Genomic DNA, 24,669 nt, shown 5'->3' with positions numbered 1-24,669 from the left:
TCATTAATAAAAATTTTGTGGACTAATTTGTGTCTTCAGTGAACCTTGTGTAAATTCGTAATCCTTGATGTTATTTTGTTGAGGCAGAACTTCTTGCAAATGTTGTGCAATGCCGGAGTTTTTAATTCCATAACAATATTAACTCTGTTTTGGACAGCATATTGTTAATGTTTAGGTACTATAGCACAGAGGCTTTGATAAAACTATGTGTGTGTTGCTGGAAAGGAGAACATGAACTGCATCTCCAGTCTTTGAAAGTATTTAGAAACTAGATAAAAGTGTCCTTACTTCCCCCCAAAAGATGCAAAGTCAGAAAAGGCAAAAGAAGCAAACAAGCAAGTTTTGCTTTGATGGAGTGAACAAAGCGCGGAAGCAATCATAGGACGTTAGGCAGTGTTGAGCTCAGGACTGGTGGATAGACTGTAAATATAAATCCTAGCTCAGCTTCTGCAAAGTGAACAGGTGTTATGGCCTCCAGTCCATTGATTCCCAAAATAAGACATGTGGAAAATTGTTGATCCATGAAACTCCATTAAGAGCTTGGCAGGACCACTAAAGCACAAATAATTGTGGATTTGTTGGTTAAGGGTTTGATAATGGTAAATGGTGATCAGAGAAATTTTAAGAGTTGGTGATGGTCTGTTGGTACAAACCCTTTTTGTTAAATGCTAATGTAATTTGTCAGGAAATGATGGTTTGTCTTGTAACTTGAGGATTTGGCTCTTCTTCCTTTTGAGTTGTAGCTGAGAGCAAGCTGTATTTCTTTCCTAGCAATATATAATACCAATGTGAACAAGTAGTGTCTTTTTTTTGCATGTGTAAACATAATTTACATATCTTAAATCATCCAGTTGTGTCTCATTACAAACCAGTGGCTATGAATCTAAAGAAAGGATGTGTACTGATGATTTAAAATTTTGTCTTCAGCATGATGGCTGGAGTTGGGGTTTTTTCATAACTTCTACTGCATTACAACAGGGGAGAAAATTACAGAACACTTACTGTTCAGGACAAAGAAGATGTAAGATGCCAATAAAGAAATTTAAGGTAAATGTTTCTTGGAGAAACTTAATTTTGCTCCCTTGCTTATGCACGTGAAAATTAAAACATCTTCCTTCATGAAATAGTACATTGCAGGGTAATGTGGATTTTTTGTATTTGTCAAGCGTACTATAATCCACAGTCTGCTGAAAGCCTGATTAAATTTTGTGGCAAATTCTGCTTTCTTCATTCTTTACAGTAGTTTCTGTGACAGTCTTAAAGACATTTAAATGAGTGATATGAAAATGGATAATTTAATATATTGTATGTATAATGTTTTATTTTATATTTTATTGTAACTTAAAATTTTGCATTTCTTTGCTTCATTTTGAACCACAACTAGATAAATTCCACCTAACAGGAAAATTGTGAGAATTTTTGTTAATTGGAAATGAAACAATTCAAGATTTGGGGAAGGTTTGGAAGGAATTTGGGTGGGAAAAGTAAGAGTCTAAGATAAACATTGAAGAGCCAACAGTGAAAAAAAAGTAATAGTTTGATGATAATTGATAAAAAGTAATTTTATGTTTGGGCAGAGATTTATTTATATTACACATGTTTGATTTTTTTTTTCTTCAGTGATAGAGGCATGAAATATTGAAAACTTTGAATTTAACATACAGTTAGGGAAAAAAGTGGTTCAAAACAGATTTTATGAGACTTCTGATCACATAGGTTTTGAGTATACCAGTTGCATATCTGAATAAACTGACCAAGTGCATGTTTAGAATATCAGGTACTGTCAGCATGAAAAGTAAAGATGGTATTTTGGAGATGTCTCTACCCATTGTAACTTTTTCACTTTGAAAGTAAAGGATATTTCTTTTCATCTTACCCATTACTATATAGCTGAAAAATTTCAGGCCAAATTAGGCACTCGGTGTTGCTTGTTCAGGAGTGATTGAGGGAATAATGTGAAGAAAGACTGATATAGGAATCATTGGAGTCTTCAGACTTTTATGCCAATAAAATATCCTCATTAATGTTGCTGTAACATACTTTATTTCACATAATGTAGTATAAATAATTTTTTAGACTCCTTAATGTCTGTGTTTATTTGCTATTTGTTCTATTGTGCTATTTTTGTTAAAGCCCTGAAAAAAAATTCAGCTTTTGTGCCATCCAGAGAAGCATTAAAATATAAATCCTTGTAGGTTCAAAGAACAGAGAAAGACTATAAAGGGCTTTGTTTATATAGCGATTTTTATGTCGATTCTCTGATTCTGTGGATCCTTCGTGATACTTCAATAGCTGGGTTCCTAATGTTTTCTTTGTAGCCCTGTATATTCTTGTAATTACGCTTTATTGCCACTTGAGGTCAGTAGCTGCCGAGAAAAAGAAGTAAATAGACTCGCTTCATTGCAATCCGTTTTCATTTGCTTTATTTAGAATACTTAAAAATCAATACATTCTTCAGATCCGTATATACATTGTGCAAAACCAAAGCATTTCTTTTGAACGCACAGCAGCTTCAGCAAAAAGTCTTCCTTGTAAGTTACTACAGAGTGAAAATCTAGAATGGTTTAGGCAGTGTATATTGGCTTCCCAGGTAGTACTGGGTAATTGCTGTGGCAGAGAATGGTATTCTGTACAATGTGATGGTGACAGGGTTTCAGCCTTATCTTTTTGTTTATACTAAATTAGTGATAGTAAATCTGAATGGAATAAGCTATTATTGCTGCAGGGAATAGTTTGGAATCTAGAAACAGCAAATATCCTTCCTTTTTATTGCAGTAGTAATCAATGTTCTGTCAAGATGTGGGGAAGATGTTGTCTAAAAGGATTCCCTCCCCCCTGCCTCCCCCCCTTTAATCTTTGCTTAAACAAACAAACAAATAAAAAAGATAAAAAGCATGAGGTTGGTGCCAAAGTTACTGAACAGGATTTGGGAAACAAGTGTTTAGCTCTTGGCTCTGTCATAGGCTTACTGTTGGCTAGTCATTTCCTTAGCTTGAGTCTCAGTTTCTTCTATGCAACTCAAAAAAAAGATACTCACTTCTCTGGTGAAGTTTTAGGAGAAATGTTTTTTGCTGGGATTTTTTGATATACTATTTTAACAGTGAGAGTGTCAACAGCAGCATCACACCTGAATCTTGGTGTCCCCTTTCCTGAAATTCATACTGTTGTTTGTTGCAAGTATTCCATTCCTCCTGTCCTAGATAGTTGTGTAACATTGCTAGTAAACATACACTGTGTTTCAGAAGTGACCGCTTTTTAATAGTTTACGAAGTTATCCCCATGCATGATTGGCACCAACTGATATTCCTGTCAAACCTTTTATCCAAAAATCCCCCTGCACCAGGCAAATTTAACAAATGATACAGACAAGAATCAATTTACTGATCACCAAAATGCATCAGGGGAGATGTAGGTTAAATATTAGGAAATACTTTTTAGCTATAACGCTGATTAAGTCAAAAGAACAAACTGCCAAATGAAGTTGGGTAATTGCCATCACTAGAGATTTTCCAGGCTATGAGTATGCATCCATTTAGCAGGGATGGCTTAAAAATAATGCAGTCAGTTTTGCCACAGTTCAGAACTTGGACTGAATGACTCATTATATGCATGTTTTATCCCAAATAATTTTTAAAATTTCTTCCCACTTTACCCTAGCTAGGGATAAAGCAGCAGGGATGTCAGCAAAAAAGAGTAAAATTTTCTCTCAGCGTGTGCCAAGCCTACATGAAATAAGAAACAAGTTATAGTGAGAGAGAATAAAGCCCAGATTGATGTGACCTTTATTATTTTAACAGTGTCTTTCAGCACAATTACAGAGTTGCAGGATTGCAGAGAACAGAGCTGGAGTATAAAATAACATAAATAAATAGAACAGGAGCCAAAGCAGTCAGCAGGAGGTGGTTGGAATTGGGCAGTGAAGGATGGGTGAAGGGTTTGCATTGGTCAAAGCCTTTATGATTCAGCCACCATAGTTGCAAATTCTGGAGAAGGGAAAAATTGTTTAAAAATATTAAAAAAAGAAAATGTAAAGAAGGAGGAAGCATATTACAATGATTACAGAGTCACTGGTGTAGCAGAAACATCACAATAACAGAAGAACAAAGAAATCCAAGTTAATTAAAGGGAAAGTATGACTTGGGAAATCTTACAGTGAAATGAAAGGATTTTTTGAGGGTAAGGGAGAAATGCTATACATGCCAGACTGTCAAGACTGTCCACTGCTATTCATCTGAAGAACTTGATTAGTTCCCTGTTATTCCTTTGTAAATCTCAATGGGATGAAGGCAAGAACTAGAAATTTAATTTTGCAGTGAGATAAATTTCCTTTATATCAGAGTTTGGCAGAGAGACTCATTAATGAGTCTTTCAGAGTATTCATGTCCCTATATTATAAATATATTACATTTAAACTCAATTTTGTAATGGCAAATTGACTGAAAATGACAGATTACAAAAACAGAAGGCTGACACCTACCTATGTAGCAATCTTGACCACATTGGTGATAATGAGAAAAATTCCTGTGAGTTGAAAGGGCTGGGATTTTATCCTGTGGCTTTTATTAGTGTTACATCCATAATATTTACATAAATGTATCTATCTGCAGTTTGGGGTTATTTTATGCTTTGGTATATATAATGCCTTTCAGAGGGTGATAAAGCATGGAAAAGGCACATTTGTATCCTGGTGAATAGCTGCCTGGCATACTGCACTCTGAATACTGTATTACCCAAGGAGGTTATAATTCCTAACTCCATCTAACCTTGGAACAGTTACACATGAGAATACCTTGCACAGTTGTGTGTGCCTCAGAGCGTTAAAAATGACAGACTGAAGGGAATCCCAAGAAGGGCAACAAAGACGATAAAGGGATTAGAGAGTATACAGAGAGAGTGGTTTATGGGTTTAACATAATCAGTTGAGAGGAAAATGACAAATAGGGGAGGCAGTCATCTGTAAAGACTCAAGAGAAAATTATTGAAGTTTGACATAATGAAGAGTAATGTCTTGCAACTAAAAAAAGATAGAAAATGAAAATTAGGCATTTTAAAGAACATTCTAATGTTCAGTGGAAAAATGCTAAACTCTAAACAAGTGAGATCTTTACTGACTGGTGTGTGCAAACAGATAGCACTTTTGATGACGTGTCCAAAAAACATGTTGCCAAATGCTGACAAACCAGACTGAGAAATAAAAGTGTCAGGGGGTTTAAGTGAAATCCAAATTTATCCATCATTTTGAAAGATGTAAATCCAAATTAGGATTAGTGATGCAGATTACTTAAAACGTGTATAAATCCTGTACACGGTAGGTACATAGATTGAAAGTGTAGCAAACTGAATTTAAGAGATAACATAAAGTGCTTGTGATAGAAACCCAGACTATTCTGGGCAGAAAAGGAAAAAGGCTATGATTATTAAATCACTGTGTGAATAAATCCTGCAGAGAGAAACATGAACTCCAATGGATGAAACCTTTCCAAAAGGGAAAACTAACTATGCATATACTATTAGAACAAGTTGTCATACTTGCTACAACTAAATGAAATCCTTTTTATAATAATTTGTATCTACAGAATATATTTGGAAAAGGTTATTCAGATTTGCAGCCAAATATTTTCTATAATACGTTATGATAGTGATATTATCACTTAATGGCAATATATTTCACGGGTACTTTCTGATAGCCAGCAAACCATAAAATATTCCTTCGTGAAAACTGCTATATGCTTTATACTTTTTCCAGGATTTTCAATATACTTTAAATATTTCAAAGATCTTCCAGTTGAATAATCTTGTAAACTAGTTCACTATTTATTTTTGTATGAAGGTTAGCCCAACCACAGGTGGCTTGTGGAGGCATTGTTACAAAGTGTATTCATATATGCAAAACTTCTGCGATAAAGCACTGTGTATTAGCCCCTGCCTGTTGGTCCTTTTTGTAAATGGTTATTGCCCCTGACTGGCCTGTTAGTGAGAGAGTCCTTGTGATTGACTACATCCTCTTTTCCAGTTGTAATTCTCCTTCCAAACAAAATTAAGTTATATCTTTCTTTGCACAAATAATAGTTTTAAATTACAAGGATTTAGACTATTTTGTCCTGTAAAATAATTTACTAGCTGTCTTGTGTCAAAGCTCTGACTTAAAAGAAGGCTGTTTCACTATATTCAGTATAGTTTAGTAGTATATACCAGCCTAATGCATACCCTGTAATATTTTACTGAAATGACAGAAATAATTACAGAGAACATGTTGTAGGCTAATGATTTCTCTCATCAGATCATGTTTTTTATGTTATCTGTACAATAGCAAATCTGTTTAGGAAACTTCATAAGTAATGACTTACGTTGATTTATTTTAGAAGATACAAGAGCACAAAGAGGAATAAGAAAAGAAGGACTTCCAAAAGGTTTTTCTTTTTTGTCATGGCTTTTACCTGTGGCAAGGTCATGACTTATCAGTTGTAATTTTGAATGCTTGATGTCTCATTTTTACAACATTTAAAGAAAATAATTGAAACATTTTAAAATATTTGCAGAAGTTGAGCTGTATCAAAGAAAAGTTTTTGACTTACTGGGATAAAAATTTGGATTTGTTCTGTCTATAGTGCATGATCTTTGAAAATTCTCTATGGACTTTCTCAAGTCTATTAATATCAAGAAACTGAAAGGCATGATGTGCATGTCCAGTGCTAATACAAAAAATAGATTTAAAAAACCATTGTGAGCAGAAATCTTAATTTTCTTTTCTTCTCTTTCTTATAAACGTTCTCCTGAAGCTGACAGAACTGCTTCAGCATCACTTCCCAATCCAATCTGGAAGCTAATGTTTGTCATTTTATTAGGTAACCTGGCCTTGACCTGCAATTTTTTTCAGATTCGTCATCTTCTGTTCACATCAGTGGAAGATGGAGGGGGCTTGACATCACACAGAAGATGGTCATGTCTTACATGGAGAGACTGCAAATTTTCGCCTGTTTGAAATTGGCAGATCAGCCACAAATTACAAATCTTGATTGGACAAGAGGTAAGCTGGTGAAACTACTTCTGAGCTGAACGGTCTTGCAGGAATGATAAAGGTTTAAAGCAGGAGACCTAAGAGAAAATTTGTAATGCGAGATCCTAACTGGAAAAAGGCTGATTAGGTTGGGATTAACGTTAGTGATGATGCGTCTGAGAAAGATGGCTCTGTGGTATTAAAAATCCATGAAGATCAGTTCTTACAACTGCTATGGGCTCCTGAGGGACAGCGTTCAAGGGCCATCTAGTGAATTAACATCAATCCCTGTGAAAGGCTGCAAGTTTGTGATCATTTAGTGATGTACGAAGCTGGTGTTTGAACCAAGGGGTAAAAGTGATGCCTGACAATTCAGTTACAGGGAAACAAACAAATGGTTTGCAACAGAAACACAGCATTGCAATACTGAATATGAATGTGACGTACATTCATGACTTTACATTTTATTTACATAGGCGGTTCTAATCTGCAATTGGATTTATGAACCAAAGGAAAAGCTGGAAAGTATCCGTCATCCTCATCCTTTGGTCACAGTCCCAGCTGTTAATTTGCATGTATTTCAAGCCTTTCTGGTATAACAATTTGCTGTTGGAGTCAAATTTAAGAAATGGAAAAGCAACCAATAATGTCGTACAGTAGGGATATGGCCAGAAGAATCAAAAGAAAAAAGCCCTTCATTCTATTCTCATTATCGAGTATAAATTCAGGGTAATTCCAGTTCAAAGTTAAGGAAGGGTAAAAGTTGCAGAAGAAAGAGATAAGGAGAAGAGGCGTTTCATACTGCTTTATTACAATGTACTGGCTTTCAGGCATTGTTTCAATTTTAAAAAAAAAAGTTATGGCCAATCATAAATAAAGTTAATGCTGTATTCTTTTGTATAAGCCAAAATCATTCTGCAATATAGTTCTTTTATTCCAATTGATGCTGCTTTTGTTTTGCAGCCTTCCGGGAATAACTGAAAATAACTGATATGAGGTTGGTGGATCAGCTGTAAGCTTACTTACCTGAATCAAGTTTTCTTCTGAAAATCTTGCCCACTGATCTTAGTACCACTGCCACTAATTTTAATGGGAATAAGGAGGACCCATATAATAAAGCATATGAAATTTCAAATAATGACACACTCATTGGGTTTAGTAGCACTGCTAAAGTTTAGCAGGAATGTCCCCTACATGCCTCACAGCTTTTCCTCTGCAACCGTAATATAATCATGATCTGAGAAATTAAGAGTCTTCAGTCTAGAGACAGGGTCATAGTCACTGATAATGCCAGTGCACTATGAACAGGCAGTTTAGCTAATGTATCACCTGACTAATATGTCAGTGTCTGATTTTGTGTGTCATTTTTTCAGCTTCTAAATTAGGAGACTATGTTAGTTGTATTTTGCTTTTTATTCCTTTTTTAATTGCTTTTTTTTTGGCAACAATGTTTTTTACAAATCCCAGAGATCATGTAAGACAGAGAGATATGAGGTTTTTAAGATGTTTTTCAGATTTCAGCCTATCATATGGCTTATCAATATGGTGAAAACTTAGCAATTGCCTGCTAGGTGATTCAGTACTCTGGCCACAAAATTCTGCTACTACCTCCTGCAATGAGGAAAGATTTAATTCAGAAATGCATCTCTTCATGCCTCTTCCAGTGTGTCTCAGGGATACAGAAAGAGGAAAAAGGAGAAATTTTGTATGTGGGCTACTTTGATTCATCCCAAGGGGGAATAGAAAACAGCAGTAATTTTTTAAGCAATGCTGTGAGAGGAAAAGTTGTTCTTTTCTTCTAGTTCTCATATTTAGTAGAAGGGAGTGACAAGCTTTCTTAGCTGCGAAGACCCACATAAACACTAGCAAAAGCTGGATAGACAGTTATTGTACAGAAATTCTGTAGCAGACCGACAGTACTTTGAATTTTAAAAGCATTGCTTTGCTAAGTCGTGCATTACTTTCCTATTTACTAATCATCAAGCAGAAACGCTGGTACTCAGCTTTTTTTCTTTGTCTTTTCTAAGCTTTACAGTCAAGCCTGGGTCTTTGAACTCTCAGTGTCCTGATCCTCTCCCCACTGAAATCAGCAGAAAAATTAAACTAACTGAAGTAGAAGCTGGATTGGTACTTAGTCCTGTACTATAGAGTTGTAGTGTGCCTTAACTACATCTCGGTTTCTGTAAACTCTTGCCCCCTCTAGTGTCAGAACTCGGCTGCTGTTTCCCCTAAAGCCTGCAAGCAAGGTATGGCAAATGTAGCAGGACTTGGTATTTCATAAAATCCAAGTTGTGCCCTTCAGAAGGTCACAGCCCCCAGTGATTCCTAGATTTCCTCAGTTCTTGTATGCAAGAGTAATATTCGATTGTTACTGTCAAAGTTTACTCCTCTAATCACATACCATCAGCGCCGATTTTACCATCACCGTCCTTATCTCCAGCAGCCAGAAGAGCTTTCGTTTCTTTGTCTGATAGGTCTCTTCCATCTGGAGTAAAGCCCTTCAGTACAAACCTAAAGAGGAGGCATGGAAAAAAAGAAAGTTGTTTTTCCAGAACAGTTTTACTTTGTATTTATTTGTACCACTAATTTGATATGCGAGTTGGAATCCAGGGCTGTATCTTCTGTTGTTGACCTTCTTTAACATTCAGGAGGAGCGCTTTACTCTGAAACTGCATTGACTGAAGAACTATCTGTAAGGTATTGATCATTCATGTGTTTCAGGGATCCTGCAATAAAAGTTACAACTAGCTACATCCAACACACTTTAGATCATATAATCAGCAAACAAGTGATTATTGCACACAAATACTAGTCAAGAGATTGAATTGTATGCAAATACCTAGAGTCTTGTAAAAAAAAGAAAACGGGAGATTAGACTCTTAAGGCGAGGTTATTTGAGAAAGGACGTATCTTTACTTACTTTAATTCTTCCTCTTCAATGAAGCCACTTCGATCTTTATCAAGAATATGGAAAACCTTTTTCACATCTTCTGGGCTCTTCTTTTTCAGTCCTACCATCTCGAAAAACTTCTTGTAGTTAAAAGATTCAGCCGCTATAGGAGATGAAAAGCCAGAGAACTGCTTACAAAAATCATTGAAACATATACCAACACATACCCGTAGTTTTCTGCCATACTGCTGGGTGTCCTACCCTGGGAGGCACAGTCGAGCGCAGCTCTGGTAGGAGCTGGATGTACCCACTGTAATCGTCCACGCTTCACAGATACTCATTGAAATAAACAAAGGGGGAGAGGGGCAGTGTCTCCGTTTTGCAGGGAGAGCTGAGCTACAGAGGGATGGAGACTTGCCCAAGGTCACACAGGAAGTCTGTGATAGTGTTGGGAGCTGAAGTCTAACCGGCTTGGTCTCATTTCAGTGCCTTACGGCCCTCCCCCCCCCTTTTTTTTTTTTGCTAAGTTTTACGCTAAAACAGTCATCTGAGAGCAGACTCTGACTATTAGATCGCTGTCACTTTTTGACATTTCCAGCCCTGGGGAAAAAAAAAAACCGCTTTTGCTCAACTATGGAGCCTTGCATTGACGGGAAGTGTTTCGGAGCACATGGCTATTTCCTGAAGACTTACTAGAAATCAGTGTTGCATTTCGACCGCTAAAGGTATGTGCAATCGTGATTTGCAAGCTCAGATGCTGCAAGGGAGTGCTGTACTGTACGCTGCCTGCAAGACCTTGTGAGGCACGATCGCCGAGGCGGGGAGGGGGGGGGAACCCCCGAGCCCTTGAAATCGGAGCCGAGATAAATGAGTTTACCTGCTCCACCTCTCCTGTCCTTTAACCGCACCCGCTTTTGTCCCGCCCATGTAGCCTAACGACTGTGGTGTGGATTAGAAATCCAATACAGTGACCTCCAAAACGTGCTATGGACTTTTTTTTTTTCTTCCCCATGCATCCTTATTCCCGCCGCAGCTTTTCCTATTACATAAAATTAAGGAGGCTCAGTCTTTCGGGATCTGCCTGACTGAGATCTGTCATTAGTTGCTGCTAATTGCATCTGCTCCGGGACTCGGAGATGGCCCTAGAACAATGGAAGCTAATGAGAAAAACAGCTGCTGGATCGAGCAAAGCAGTTTGTTGGTCCCTTCGACTCCCCGGCTGCTGAGTTTAGTCGGGCTCAGCGGGTTTTGCGCTTCTGTCTGTTTGGGAAGGTCATCGCACAGACCAGGACAGAAAGAGGCGGCTCTCCGGGGTGGTGCGATCAGGCAGGTAGTTTGGGGGGAAGGGGGGAGATAACGTGCATCCCGGAGCAGGATTTCTGGCGTTTCTTTGAGAGCAACCTTAACTACCTGAATCTCTGTAAGCACGAAGAGGGTTTGCTGTCAGTTTAGGGGTCGTGATGAATTAGAGGGGTAGGGACTATCTGAAATCCGGAGGAGTCTGAGAGGCAAGTACGGACCGCTGCAGCCATTCGTCCTGCAGAAAGCTTCTGCAGTCGAGCAGTGCACCCGCTTGCTCTACTGTTGCCTTCTGCTCCATCCTGAAAAGCAAAGCCCACCCGGGGACTCTGGCATAGGAAGTGGGAAAAGAGCGGTTTCTTATCTCCTTGAAACGAGAAACAGCAGTTCTGTAATACCTGAAACTGAATGTCAGGGGGGAGAGGGAAGCTGCCGACATCCACGGCTGACTTCCCTATCCCACATAAAGATACAATCCCCCCTGGTTCGGTGAGGGTTTTGTTCCTTTGAAAGTATCCTCTCGGTAGAAGCAAAGTCTGTCTGCAGTTACTGCTTGCCTTCCTTTAAAATGAATACTTCACCTCTGTAATGTGCAGGGCAACTTTGCTGAGGATGCAGCCCTGTACTTGATAAACCTGTCAGGCTTTCACTGCACTTCTGAAAACGCATCCTCCTTTGATATTTTGTCTAGTTGGATCCTCTAATCTTCCCTGAGCTTAAATAAATGCACTGCTATCCTAAGCTGAAGAGACAAAAGAGGGGAAAAGAGGAGGGGAAAAAAAAAAAAGCACTCACCTGAAAAGGCTCCCACAGCCTTCTTGATATCCTCAGCGCTGAGCACGTCAGTCATAGCCATCCTGCAACTGTTTGAACAGGGAAGCAAGTGCGAAAAGATTAAAAAGTGCTTTTCTCATCATTTCTGCTCATATGACCAAAGCTGCAGTGCTGTGTGGGGATGGCACACCGGGAGAGGCTGGACCCGTGCCAGCTCTATAGCTCTGCGTGGATAAGTGCCATGGGCTGTCGCTCTCCAGTTTGCAGAGCACCAAGTAGTCCACAGACGCGAGGGTTCGACTAAAAGAGAGGGTACGGGGATGCCTTTGCAGGGACAGGGGTGGGGGAAGACGCGAGTGGGGGTCAATCCCTGGGAGGTTGGAGCCTAAGCCTTACTGGAGCAGCGCCAGAGTCTGTCGTGATACCGGCTGGAGAAAGAGTTGTGCCAAGGTCAAGTTCTCAGGTGCGGTGGAAGAGCTGGTGGTGCAGAGCAGAGCCTTTTCCTTTAGTAAGTCAGGACGAGCTTTACCAGTTCCATTCGGTGATGAGTAAGGAACTGCAGCATATGCCAAGCTTCAAGCTGCTCTTGAGGTCGGGAAGCAAGTGTAATGTAGCTTTTGAACATTACCGTTCAAACACTTGAAACATCTCCCCCTTCTCCCTCCCCCCTCCCCTTCACACACATACTCTTTTTAGACCTCGTTTCTTTCGGGCCAGTCCATATTAAGCATCATCCTCGCTGAATTAATTATCACATCCCTGCGAATCCTACAGATCCTGTTTGTAATGCACAATATGCTGCAGAATCTTCCGCGATATGATATGGTGAAACGAGGTGTGGGGTGACAACACGCTCGTGCGGAGCTCCTGTGCAGCGGTGGGCTTCTCAGGCGGGACCGGGCACTTCCCAACATCATCAGAAAAGATTTAAGAATTGTAATGTTATTTTCTAGGATTGTTTTTTTCGCCAAGGACCTGTGCCCATTTTTCACATGAAATATGGCAAGCAGTCCAACTCGTTCTCGGAGTTTGGGCAGGAGCCATTAGGCTGAGATAGCGCAGGTTAGGGCCCAGTAGTAGGGCAGATCTCTGCAGGAGCTTTGGCATCTCTGCCTCAGGAGAGACGGGGGAGGGCAGAGCGGTGGCAGCGAGATCCCCACGCTGCCATCAACGGGTACAGCCCGATCCCGCTGACGCAATTGCACCCTTATCCTGAGCGGGACCACGAGAGAGCGGCCTTGCCAAGAAGGGGGCTGCTGCAAAAACTCGGCTCGCTCTGACAGTAATTGCTCGGCGCTTTTAAAAGTTCGACCCCCCATCCTTTTCTCCACAGCCCAAGTTGAGCTGTAACGGGTGAGTCATTAGCATGCCACTGAGCGCAGAAGGACGGAGGAGGAGGTGACATTGGGGTGTCCCCCCCCCCCTTTTTTCCCCCTTTTCTTTTTTAAACAAGGATTCTTCATTGTGGGAGGGACTGTCGTTTTTCTCTCGTTGGAACTTCCCCCCCCCCGCCATTTCCGTGTATTTCCTGAGGTACAAGAGAGGCTTAGTTTTCACCAAGGACAAACAAGGAGACGGTTTGCGGAGCCGAATCCCTCTTCCTAGGTTGAACACACCTTTCCCTGATCTACAGGGAAAGAGGAGCTGTGTGCTAGGATGCTGACCCGAGATGAACTGCAGCCCCACAGAAGGGCTCCGAGCACCTTCCCGCAGGGGCAGTTCTCGCCCAGTTGCCCCGTTTGTTTCGGAGCTGGGAGGTGAAAGGGTGCAGTACAGAGAGTACTCGGGTCTCTTGCTTTAGCGGAGTTCAGCTTGGAGAACCGAGTTGAAAAAGCCTGGTGTAGCACAGGTTAAAAGCCAATCGTTAGTCTGTTTTAGGTGAAGTGTAGACCCATCAGTATTTACAAGAGAAACGAATGTGCACGATCTTATGTAATTGGCATTCCTTTACTTTTCCTTAACTGGTGGAAGAGAGAAGAGTCCCTTCTTGTTTCCAGTGCAGACACCTCCGGCCTGATATGACATTGCCGTCCGCTTCCCTGCTTTGCCAAGTTCAGCATCGGTGCAGTCTGCAAAGGAGCTGGGCCTCAGTCTCCTCAATTTCTTTTCTTTCTGACGAACCTTTTACAAACCCGTTGCTGAGGCATCCTTGCTCTTGGAGCCACAAGAGCCTCCTTTTAGCTCTCTACAAACAGGAACGCTCCTGACCATCCGCCAGTGAAGATGCTCTCGTTGCGGGTGACTCGTGTTTCGGTGTCAACCCTGCTCTGCTGACAATGCAGAGCACATTTGGAAGGCTGCCCTCGGAGGGAACTCAAGCCGGGAGCTGGCAGAGGCGCTGCGCAGGGCTGCCTGCTGTGCTGGCAGACGCCGATCAGGTTAACTAGCCTCATGCCAAGCAAAGCGGCCAGAGGCGCATCGTTACCCGGCATGCGAGGCCCATTCCGTGCCCGTGTCCTGGGGCTGGGAGCCCGGCAGGTCCCTCCGCATCCCTAACGATGCGCGAACCGCCCCGCTTTCCCTCGTCATCGGATCTGTCAGGCTGCGACGGCCTAATCATGCTGTGAAGGTGAAAAGTGAGAGGTGCCAGAAAAACGAGGCTTCAGATCAGGTGGAGCCATTCGTATAGCGTAAATAACATTTCTCCCGGCTTCCCGTACCCTGCTCCTAAGTCGAGAGGCCATACCGTCCATGGCCAGAAAAGCGAAAGCAGCGACAATACAGGTTTACAAAGGGGAGAGTTGGGGATCTAACATGGAGGAGTGGCCGAGGCCCGTCTCTAATCTCAGCAGTGCATCGGTTTTAAGGACAGCTAGCAAACTTCTAGAAGCTTTTAACCACCAAGCTTTAGTCAAAACTGTTATGTTATTCTAATGTAAAAGGCGTTTCACGAATTGGCAGTTTCACACTCGACCCTTCACCTTTTTCTCATCATCCCTGCGAGATGAATGACGCGTTTTTCTTTATTTCTGAGATTTTGCCAATTTTCCTGCCCGAACTATTTGCAAAATCCACACCGTGGATTTCCAAGTTGTCTGCACAGAAGCTTTCGTATAGATCAACTCCCCCTTCCACCAGCGCCAGAATGATGATATTCTTACTAAGTAAACGATCAAGTAAATTAAGTAGAAATCAACCTGCCCTTGTGAAAAGCAAACAATTCAGGGAGAATTTCATGAACAGCGAGAAGCCCCCACGCCAAAACTTGAAGCAGAAAGCCCGGGGTCCTTTGCGAAACAGGGTGACGCATTTCCTTTATCTTCCTAATGACCACCCCAAAGAGCAACTTCATTCCATCGCTTACGATCGTCTGTGCATAAAGAGAGATGTCATTTCTGAAGGGTTTTTTTTTGCCTTTGGTTCACGACTGAGCATTTCAGTAAATTCTGTTCGCCGCGTCCTTGCTCCAGTTCTCGTTCACTTTCTCCCCTCCCCTTCCCTGTTTCGTTATTTCCATTTTCTCACTTTCTCCCCTCCTTTTCTCCTCATTCCCCCTCATTGTGTTAACCCATTTCCTCCTTTTAATGGCCATTTCTTCTCGTTTGGAGTCTTCTCTGCGGGAAGCCATGCCTCACTGTTTGGGATATTTGCACCTCTGTGTCTCTGGGCTTTTGTTTGTGGGAAGGGGGATAGGGTCGGAGCGATGGAAGATATCCTTATCTGCTTTCCTTCAGGCGAAGGTCCTGGGTTCCTGCCAGGAGCGGGCGAATCTACGTTTGCTGTGGAAGTTTGAACATTTTCTTGCTACTTACCTTTTGGATCTCTCCTAAGCACGCTTGAAAAGGGTGTTAGATATGGAGGTGGTCAAAAAGAGGTGGAACTCGGGGTAGGAAACCCACTTATATAATCTCTCTTGCTCTCTCTATTTTTGGCAGGTGATACCCACTCCTCACTGGTATCAGATATTCAGGGATTTTGGTGGCGGTGTCACATTTATCCTTCCCTTAACTAATCAAGAAACGCTATTAATAATCCTTGGCGCTCACCTTCCCCTGGCTGTGAAAACCTATTACCTCGGCAAACTGGCGGTCCACTGGAAACTCCATTGTTACGGGGAGAGGCAGGCGGTATGAATGAGCTATTTGGGGGCAAATAGGTGCTTCATCTTCCATCAGATGCAGGTGGCGTCGGGGAGATTACAATGTATCAGGAGGTTCAGTTTGAGAGATGGGACCCTGCTCGGAAGGAAGGGAATAAGAAGATGCAGCCTCCTCATCAGAGTGAGGGAAAGTGAAGACATGCTCAGGAGTTTGTCCTTTTCTCTCTTTAGCCCTGGCAGATACTACTTGAAACAAGAGAGAACAGCCCTAAACTCCCTCCTGCACCCAAAGCTGCAACACTCAGCTTTACTTCTTGGCCTTGAAGGAAGGCAGAAATATTTTTTCCTGCAGGCAACAGCAAACTCAGTTGTGTAATTCTGGTTGCTCACACTTAAAGGGGCATAAAAAAAATCTCCATTCTGGGCCGCATTGGGCAAGGCACTGTAGAAGTCTAAAAAATTTACAACCTGAGCTTTCTTAGGAGAGGCGGGGCATTGTAAATGAAGAGAAACCATACGTACAGTCATAATACATTGACTGTAACCTTTTCAGCATATAAATTCTCTTTATGCTGAGTTGCTCATTCCAGGGAAAGACACTTTTGAAGACACCTCTATTTTTACTCTGTCAAGCAATAATAACAACAATAAAAATGCCATTGAGACCTATTTGCCATTCTGTAATCCATCTGGGGATGCTTTTCCTGATATTTAGTGTTTTTCTGGCAAGAGGAAACATTTTATAAAGGACTATGAATCACATTTATCTGGAGTATATTTGTGAGTAAAAAAAAAAATCTTTTCTGTTTCAGGACTCAAACCCAACAGTTCTTAGGTTAAAAAGCAACCAAGGCTGTTGTGATACAACTGAAATTATCTTTTGGGAGAGGCAGGTGCTGCAAAAGGGAGATTTGTTTTTTCTAGCTTGATTAATTGATCCTAGAAGGGAGGAAAGATAATTGAGGTATTTATGGGATAAGAATATTTTAAAATGTTTCTTTACTGCCAGTATCATTTTGATGCCGAGTTCTGTGATAAATTGGAAATTCTCCAGCAGCTTTAGATAATTTCTGAAGAGGAAGCTTTATTGAATCAAACATGACAAAGGTTAATTCAATCAGTTTAATGTTCTCTCTCTTATTTGTTAGACTTCCTGTAGTGGTTTTTGAATTTTCAGTGTGCTACAGTAGTAGGGGAAGTAATATTACTTTTCAGGTAGCCTCCTCACAAAGACTGTGTCTGTGCCTTAGCTCAGAGCAGGTGAGACTTTGTATTTAATTACAGTGTGAGATAGCTGACTCTTGTGGGTCCAAATGTTTCAACCAACTGATGTGTTGCCTTTGGAACAGTATGATTCATAGTATGCTGTTCACTAAATTCAGTGATGTGGGGTTTGCATTACACTTTCACATATAATATACTCTTGATGTAGTACCAAGATTAGATTCTGGTTTAGAGATACCAGTATCTCGTGGTTGTTAGCTGGATGCTCTATTTCCATTTGGTAGCTGGCAGAACAACTTTTCTCTTTTACCTTCTTTTGGCAGCTTAGAGAGGATAAGGATTGTAGGACTGTCTTTTTGGCTACTGGAGTGTGACTTCCATTTCTGTCTGCTCCATTGGAACGAGTGCATTTGTCTGCTGGTGAAAGGAGAGCCAGTGCAGGGCTAGTCATTGTGATTCCTCTGTGTAATTCAGCCATGTGAAAGAAATCCTGATTAGTGGAAATCCTTTCTTATCCTTTTAGTTAGTTCCTAAGGCTTATTTACAAAGAGAGAAGCAGATTTATGACCTCATCAGGCATACAGTGAGGTCTTTGTTACATGTCAAGTATTTAATTCATTAAAAGGGTTTTTGTTGGGGTTTTTTTTGTGGTAAGACTGACACTTCTAGGCTATTCATACAAATCTGCCTGAAGCGAAAGTGTTGTGGCAACAGGATCACTGAGAGTTCACCTATGTGAAATGACAGAATTTAGGAAGGAAGTTTGTGTTACTGCACTCATCAGTTTCAGTAATGTGGTTACATATTTGCTATCATCTCAGTCAGGTTCATTCAGGAAAAGATTAGGACTGGGCTTTCCCTTTAGGATACATATACACTACAGAGTTAATTGGGATGCTCATCCATTATAATTTCTTTTTCTCTTTCCCACCACACATAAACAACTTTAATCTGAATAATAAGGTGCTCCAGGTCCATATCAGCCAATGTATCATAAATTTTTGATGTTATCATCATAGTGCTAGCATAGCACTTTAAAAAGAAAGCTTGTCCTGCTGCTATCTCCCATGTCTAGTACATGTGTTGTGACAAGCAGCTTCAGTCTTCAGGGATACCAGTCAGCCATCTTTCACTCGCCCTGCATTTCTTTTCCTACTTAGTTGTTAAAGAAGCCATATGACTTCCTTTATTTGAAAGCATATTCTAAAATTTAGAGGTTTCATTGATAAGAAATGTTTCTTGGTCGCCAGTTAAAATTTCTCTTACATATTTCCATCTCATCAATATTTCATATAAGTCTCTGGACTAGCTGTCTTTTTCACTGTCTTCTTGGTGCTTATGCCTTTCATTTGATTTTACAAACAGTTCTAATATCCTGTAGCCCTTGGGTTAGCCAACCTATATAGAATTATTTATTTTACATCTTTTCTCATGAATCAGCCTCTCTAGACCTGTAATCATATTTTCTTACTTGTTTTTGGTATTCCTCTGATTTTGTTGGCATCTTCTTGGTATTGTGGTGCCCAGCATAATATGGAGTTACTTTGCTGTCTGAGCTTGTAAAGTATTCTAAAGTATCTGTTATAGTCTCCAACCTGTTGTATAAGACAAGAATGACAAATCAGGTTGAATTTGCTGCAGTCCAAGATGTATATAAAATCTAGTACCCATCCACATTGCATTTAGATTTGGAAAGAATTCATGCAACAGTTTAAAGTCTTTTAAAAAATATTTTGTATTAAATAATTAAGTATTGAATGTATTAAAATATTTTGATTAAAAACATTTTGAAGCATTTTATAGCCAACATTCATTATATAGGAACTCCTTCATTTTCCTCTAAGGCAAAGCTCAGTGCTGGTCTCACCTATGTTTAGAGGCAGGATAGAAATCGTTACAATGGCAGTATTTTCTTTGGTGTTTTCCCTGTAAGTTATGATATAAGTGTATGTTTCTTCCTCCTGCTATCAGACTTGCCCCTTCTTAGAAGGTCCTAGCTATATTGTCCTCTTTCATCTTCTTAAAAAAGGAAGAAATATCATATTGCTATCCTTAGCTGAAATTACATGCCGTAGGTGCTCTGTATAACTATAAACTATACAACACCGTGATTTAGGATTCCAGAAACCCTATACCAAAGGACTTTTGGAGAAGTAGGAGTAAATATGAGTTTTAATTAATATAACACAATTGGGAATTATTAGGAAGATGAAATGTCAATACCCACATTAGAAGTTGTCCAGAATTCTAGGACAAACCTCTCCTGGCAAAAGTACCACTAAACCTTTCATCTTGGTGAGTACAACTTGTAGCTTTTTCAAAAGATAGTTTTACATAGTAAAAAGTATAGCACCTATTAAATTTAGTCTGCCAAGGATGTTGTGATCTTGAGAGCTTTTATGTGTTGCAGAGGAGAATGGGCAAATTCATGGAAGAGAGATCCATTCCAGGTTACCAAACTCATACAAGCCACATGCAGCTTGTCAAGCTCCTGAGCTAAAGTGGCTGGGATTTGGGGATTAGGGGAAAGTGTTATAAAGTGATTGCCTTGTGCTTACATTCCTTGAAAGGCTTTTGTCTATGGCCACTGTTGGGGACAGGATACTGGGTTAGAGGACTAGAGGAAACTTTTTTTGATCCGGTATGGTGGTTCTTAACTTATTTTCCTCAGTGTAGTTTATAATACCACACACGTGTGAAAAGTGGAAGGATCAGGTGGACAGAATGTATGTGAGAAATAAATCAGTTACAAGAACAACTCACAGAACCCATAGAAAAAAACCCCTTTTTCTTCGCTAATATAAACCAGGAAACTTGAGTCCGTGTTTACTGTGACTCTTTGCTTATATGCTGCTCTTGAGTTATATATGCCCTCTTTAGGCTGCATATGAGCGTATTTGTTCAGGTATACATATATTTTACACTACTACCCTGTGACTGAAAATGTCGCTTGTTTTGTATATAGTAATTATCATTTCCTTCTGCCAGATCGAGTATATCAGACTGATTCAGGCTTTTTAGGTTCCATCACTTCTTCACAGTTCATGCAATGGACTATTCTTTGGTTTGCCTAAGACTCTACTCCTAGGATCAAAGCTTAGTGGTTCCATTTTTACATACGACTCCTCTGATAATTGGCTCAAAAGCTGGAAATAGAAAATGACTACAAGAGATACCCCAGAGGCAAGAAGTAGGTCACTAATAGTCCATGCTACCAGTGGGCTTTGGGGACTCTCCAGCTTGTATTGCAAATGGTGTGGAAAAGAAAGTGAAATGTCTTGAACAGTGTCACCCAAAGGAGATGATACAAATTAAAAACAGCAATAGGTGTTTCTGTGTAAACCCCTGGTGAGAGTTAGGCTCAGATTACCAAACAAGAAAAAAGCTAGTGCTGAAACAGTAGGTCTGTGTATCCTAACACCTCCCAGCAACTCTCAAATGGATACTTGCAGCAGGAAAAAAAGCTGTTAGTCCCAGTGGGAAACCCTGACCCCAAGGTTAAGAGAATGGAAACAGTTGGTTTTCTTTACAACAGACATTTGTGGGTATCAGACATTTGTCATAATTGACACTCTGGTGTTGTTCACACTGAGATGGATAAGCCCATGTAATTATTACCACAGGGGTTATATTCCAGAAAACTATCACGGCAGAAAGATGGCTTCATTACTTATTCCCATTTATACTAGGCTGCTGGTAGGAGAGCAGTCAAAGCATTTAGATCAGGGTAAACAGCTTTGGGGGAAATTTGCCTTTAGTTTTAGCAGTTGGAATTCTGTAGTAACCCAAATTTTGATAGTTATTCTTTAATGAATCTCTTGGGTTTTTTCTTATGCTCTTATAATATGTTTCAGAGCTGTTAGTGCACAGTGAGATGGATTTAAAAGTCAGAGGTTTGTAAAGGAGTCATATCTTTCTGGGTAAATAGTGAGTGGGAAGAATTTTATAGCAGTGATGCTCAAATGGCAAGTTGGGGCTTTTCCTGCCAACCTCCTAAGAGGAAATTGCTGGCTAAGAAAGTCTATAACTAGCAGCAGAAAAGGAGCAGGGTTCTGTCAGCTGTTTATTTATTGTCAATATTTCATTAGAAAACAATTCTTTCACTTACACAATTAGTAAATGAGATATGTTCTCACACTTAGGTCATGATTTGAATCCAGCCAAGGAGAATATCAGTAAATAAGTCATTATTCTGTAGTACTGTTTCAGTCGCCCTGATGAAATGAGTTGAACAGCCCCAGTCCAGTTGTTAATAAACAGATACACACAAAACAAAACTTATTGGCACTAAAAGAGTACTTCCATGTAGTTCACAGCCTGAATCAGAGCCAAACACTGAATGCTCCTGTACTTCCTCTTCTTTATCTCTTTAGGTTGCCTAAAGGGAGGACTGCAGGAAGGAAATCTCTCCTCTTGTTACCTATGCCAAACTTCTTAAGAGAATGGATGGACATTCAAGTGTTAGCTTATACAGCAGCATTTACTTCTGCTTTATCTGGGATTTCCTCAGGTAAATGTCAAACTGAAAATTTATGCTTATCTTTTGAAACATCCTTATCCTCTGTCTTCTGGAGAGAATTTTCTTAAAGAAAGACTCACTGGCATATTCCTAAGGAAAATATATTTTCCCTGCCATTACCAGTGTACCACAATTTCTTCTTACAACTCCCTTTTAGATATTCCTTCTGATAATCATCTTATCACCTTGTTCATAATCTTATGTATGGGGATTTCTTTTTTTCCCTAGGCAATGTGAAAAAGTTTATTCCCATGATTTAAAACATTATTTGCGAAAAATGAAATAGTTTTATTTTATAGAAACTTACATTTTTTTATATTCTGCACATCTGAATTGATGCTTATTATGGGCACACTTTTTTTCCTTGGATGTTTATATTGTTTCTCCTTCCTAAAAAGGCTCACAGGGGCAATCACTTACATAAATCACCTTATTGCAGGGCATTTTTGCACTCCTTCTTTCAAACCTTTGTGAATATTCCTTGTGTAGGTAAAAGAAATGTTGTAATCTAGAAGTGGAGCATCAACATAGCATGTGGTACAGATCTGAATTATATGCAACAGCACTTTTAGCTCGTGCTATCGTATTTTGACAGTTATTTTTAAGAGGCAGTACCTCCCAGGCCTTTTGAGTTTTGATCTCAGTGGGACACAGAAGCTGCTGTGAAGAAGCTTCACAGCTTCACAGAAGAAGAATGAGGTATTTCAGTAAATGGATCATTAATATCTTGCTTTTGGATGAAGCAGAGACTTGCAAGATACAAGCGATGTACTGATTGGCAGCATTTTGCCTCTTTGAAATGTATCGTCTGTTATTTTTCTGGACTTCTGTTGACATTTCTACACTCTAATTTGGGAAACAAAAAACAAGTAGCAGGGCATACTAAAAACCTCATTGATCTGTGAGGTAGTGTACCTCCATGTCTTCCATTACTATTGGCTGACTGTCTTGGGATTTATTTTTCCAACAACACTTTATCCTCTTAAAGGGCAGACAACTGAAACACCAACAACAAATCAACTGTTTGCATGAGACCACACAATATAGTGGCACAAGAAATTGCATGTTGCATCCTGTCCTGGGATAATATCTTCGAAAATGGACCATCCTTTTCTTTTTTGTTGCTCTAGATCTTGATTGTGAGAAGTATAGCTTGTGATAGCAGTTTCACTTGGGTGGAGCAAAGGGATCATCCCTTTCACGGAGAGGATCTGTTTGTTACCGACCTCTTCTTTGCTACCAGGTTCACCTTGTGTATTGCATAGAATGTGGTCTCTTTTCAACTGGGCTTTTCTTATCCTTTTGTAATAGAACTCGATTTTTTCTAATTATTCATATTATTCATAAGCGTGTTTATTATAATAATGCTAAAAGCTGTCAAGAGGCAGGGGAAGGAGAGTGGGTCTTCCTTCTCCTAGGAGAAGGAAAGTTTGCTAATGCCCTGTGAGGGAATGACAAATGATTTCTCTCTCAGGTTACACATGCTCTAAATCCTCTTCACCATTCCTCTCCAGCAATGAGGAGACAGATGCTACTGTAACAGCACAGAACTTGTGTGAATCCCTTGCAAAGACCCTTTATTACTGTTATGAGTAAAAAACAAATGGCTTGCTTAGCCTTTCATCCTATTTTTAGAGAGGTTTATGTTTTTGAAGGACATACTTGATTCCCTTACATGACTTTGGCTAGTTTTCTGTTGTTGACTTTTTTTTTTTTCCTTTTCTTTTAATGTGATATGGGAGGATGAAGGTGGGAGAAAGCAAGCGTCTGTTTCTGTGAGCTGTTGTGTCGGAATTTGTTAACCTGACATTTTGTGTGCTGTGATGTGCCCAATTCCCTTTCTAGCTGTTTCTAGTAGCCATGGGGATACAGACAGCAGAAATCACACTTCTCACACACACTTTCTCTCCTGACAAAAAAGCTGGTGAAAATGATAGACAAATGATTTTGGAAACAAATCTTTGATGTGTCCTCAGAGTAAAGGCTATGAAGTCTTTGGAGATGAAGTTTGTTGTCATTGAGACTCTTTCTGGTGTTTTTAATGGAGATTTCACCACGTGCCTCTTCTAGAGCTTTTTACAGAAATTGCAGAGATAGGGATCAATTAGTACCATGGAATAATTACTTTGTAGAGAGAAGGCCAATCTGCTAGGAATTTGATTGACACCATCAATCGATGTGGGTACTGATCCCTTGTTAGATATCAGTGACTTCTGAAAACTACTGATGGTTTAGATTGCACTTACTGGCCCACAGGTAAAAATCTGTATCTTATGCCATTTCCTCTTAAGTATCCGTATTTTTTCTATGTATGTGCTCTTTTCTTTTTAAGAAAGAGTACATACTGGACTGTCCCTTTTTATGTTTTGTTCTGTGTGGAGGTTTTTTGTTGTTGTTGGTTTTGGGGTTTTTTTTGGTAAGGATACATTATTGTTCCTTTTCTGACATAGAAGTACCATAGGGGTCCACAGTTCTGGAATAGTAAGGGATTATCATATATTGTCATCAAAACTATCCAACTATTGATGTTGACATGCAAATTATTTAAGGCACTATGTATTTTACTACTTACTAAGAGCAGGAGTGAGAGCAGGAGTGATATCTGTTCTGGTAATTACTTACGAGTGTGAGTGAGAGTAGCAAACCAGGGAATGATTGTGTGAGGACAAAGACTGGGGAACAGACAAGTACATACATACACACACATATATGTGTTCATATGTGAGATATATGTGTGTATATATATGTAGATAAATACCTTTTCACCACATGTGTGTCAGTTGGAACAGATGTCTCAAGCCTGCATGCAGCCTTAACCTAAGTGTGTGTGTACACATACCTCCTCCATATATAATATACACACTTGTAGAGGAAAGTATGTACCTGTGTGCAAATTTATGCACACACGTATGCATGCACACACCTGA

At 40.0% G+C, this 24,669-nt stretch overlaps 2 protein-coding genes across 4 annotated transcripts in view; one reads left to right on the top strand and one right to left on the bottom strand.

The window, feature by feature from the left end:
• Nucleotides 1-2,406: 2,406 nt before the first annotated feature.
• On the bottom strand, nucleotides 2,407-15,751 carry PVALB (parvalbumin). Of its 3 annotated transcripts, none has more exons than XM_030041172.2 (5): nucleotides 15,713-15,751; nucleotides 11,982-12,049; nucleotides 9,918-10,050; nucleotides 9,399-9,508; nucleotides 2,407-3,983 (listed from the first exon to the last, which is right to left on the bottom strand). In XM_030041172.2, exons 2-5 carry the CDS (start codon nucleotides 12,040-12,042, stop codon nucleotides 3,955-3,957), a joined length of 333 nt encoding a protein of 110 aa, XP_029897032.1. In that variant the 5' UTR covers nucleotides 12,043-12,049; nucleotides 15,713-15,751; the 3' UTR covers nucleotides 2,407-3,954. The 3 variants fall into 3 exon arrangements, with proteins under 3 accessions (XP_029897032.1, XP_029897030.1, XP_029897031.1); XM_030041170.2 differs by lacking the exon at nucleotides 15,713-15,751 and adding an exon at nucleotides 14,386-14,404; XM_030041171.2 differs by lacking the exon at nucleotides 15,713-15,751 and adding an exon at nucleotides 12,357-12,535.
• The window catches only part of NCF4 (neutrophil cytosolic factor 4), a 37,949-nt gene continuing 23,340 nt past the window's right edge, over nucleotides 10,061-24,669 (top strand). Inside the window, exon 1 of the mRNA XM_030041169.2 lies at nucleotides 10,061-10,612. The gene's annotated coding sequence lies outside the window, so the exon portion shown is untranslated. The remainder of the gene's footprint in view (nucleotides 10,613-24,669) is intronic.

Source organism: Aquila chrysaetos, chromosome 17, assembly GCF_900496995.4.
Source record: "Aquila chrysaetos chrysaetos chromosome 17, bAquChr1.4, whole genome shotgun sequence".
Lineage (NCBI taxonomy): Eukaryota > Metazoa > Chordata > Aves > Accipitriformes > Accipitridae > Aquila > Aquila chrysaetos.
This window is presented reverse-complemented; position numbering and strand designations above follow the sequence as displayed.

What these genes read in the sequence shown, in the direction of transcription:
- PVALB (XM_030041172.2), bottom strand. Translation starts at nt 12,042, where the DNA reads ATGGCTATGACTGACGTGCTCAGCGCTGAGGATATCAAGAAGGCTGTG. An exon ending in GGCTGTGGGAGCCTTTTCAG is followed by an intron (nt 10,051 to 11,981) that starts GTGAGTGCTTTT and finishes CATCTCCTATAG; the next exon opens with CGGCTGAATCTTTTAACTAC. An exon ending in TGGTAAAATCGGCGCTGATG is followed by an intron (nt 3,984 to 9,398) that starts GTATGTGATTAG and finishes TCCCTTCTCCAG; the next exon opens with AATTTGCAACTATGGTGGCT.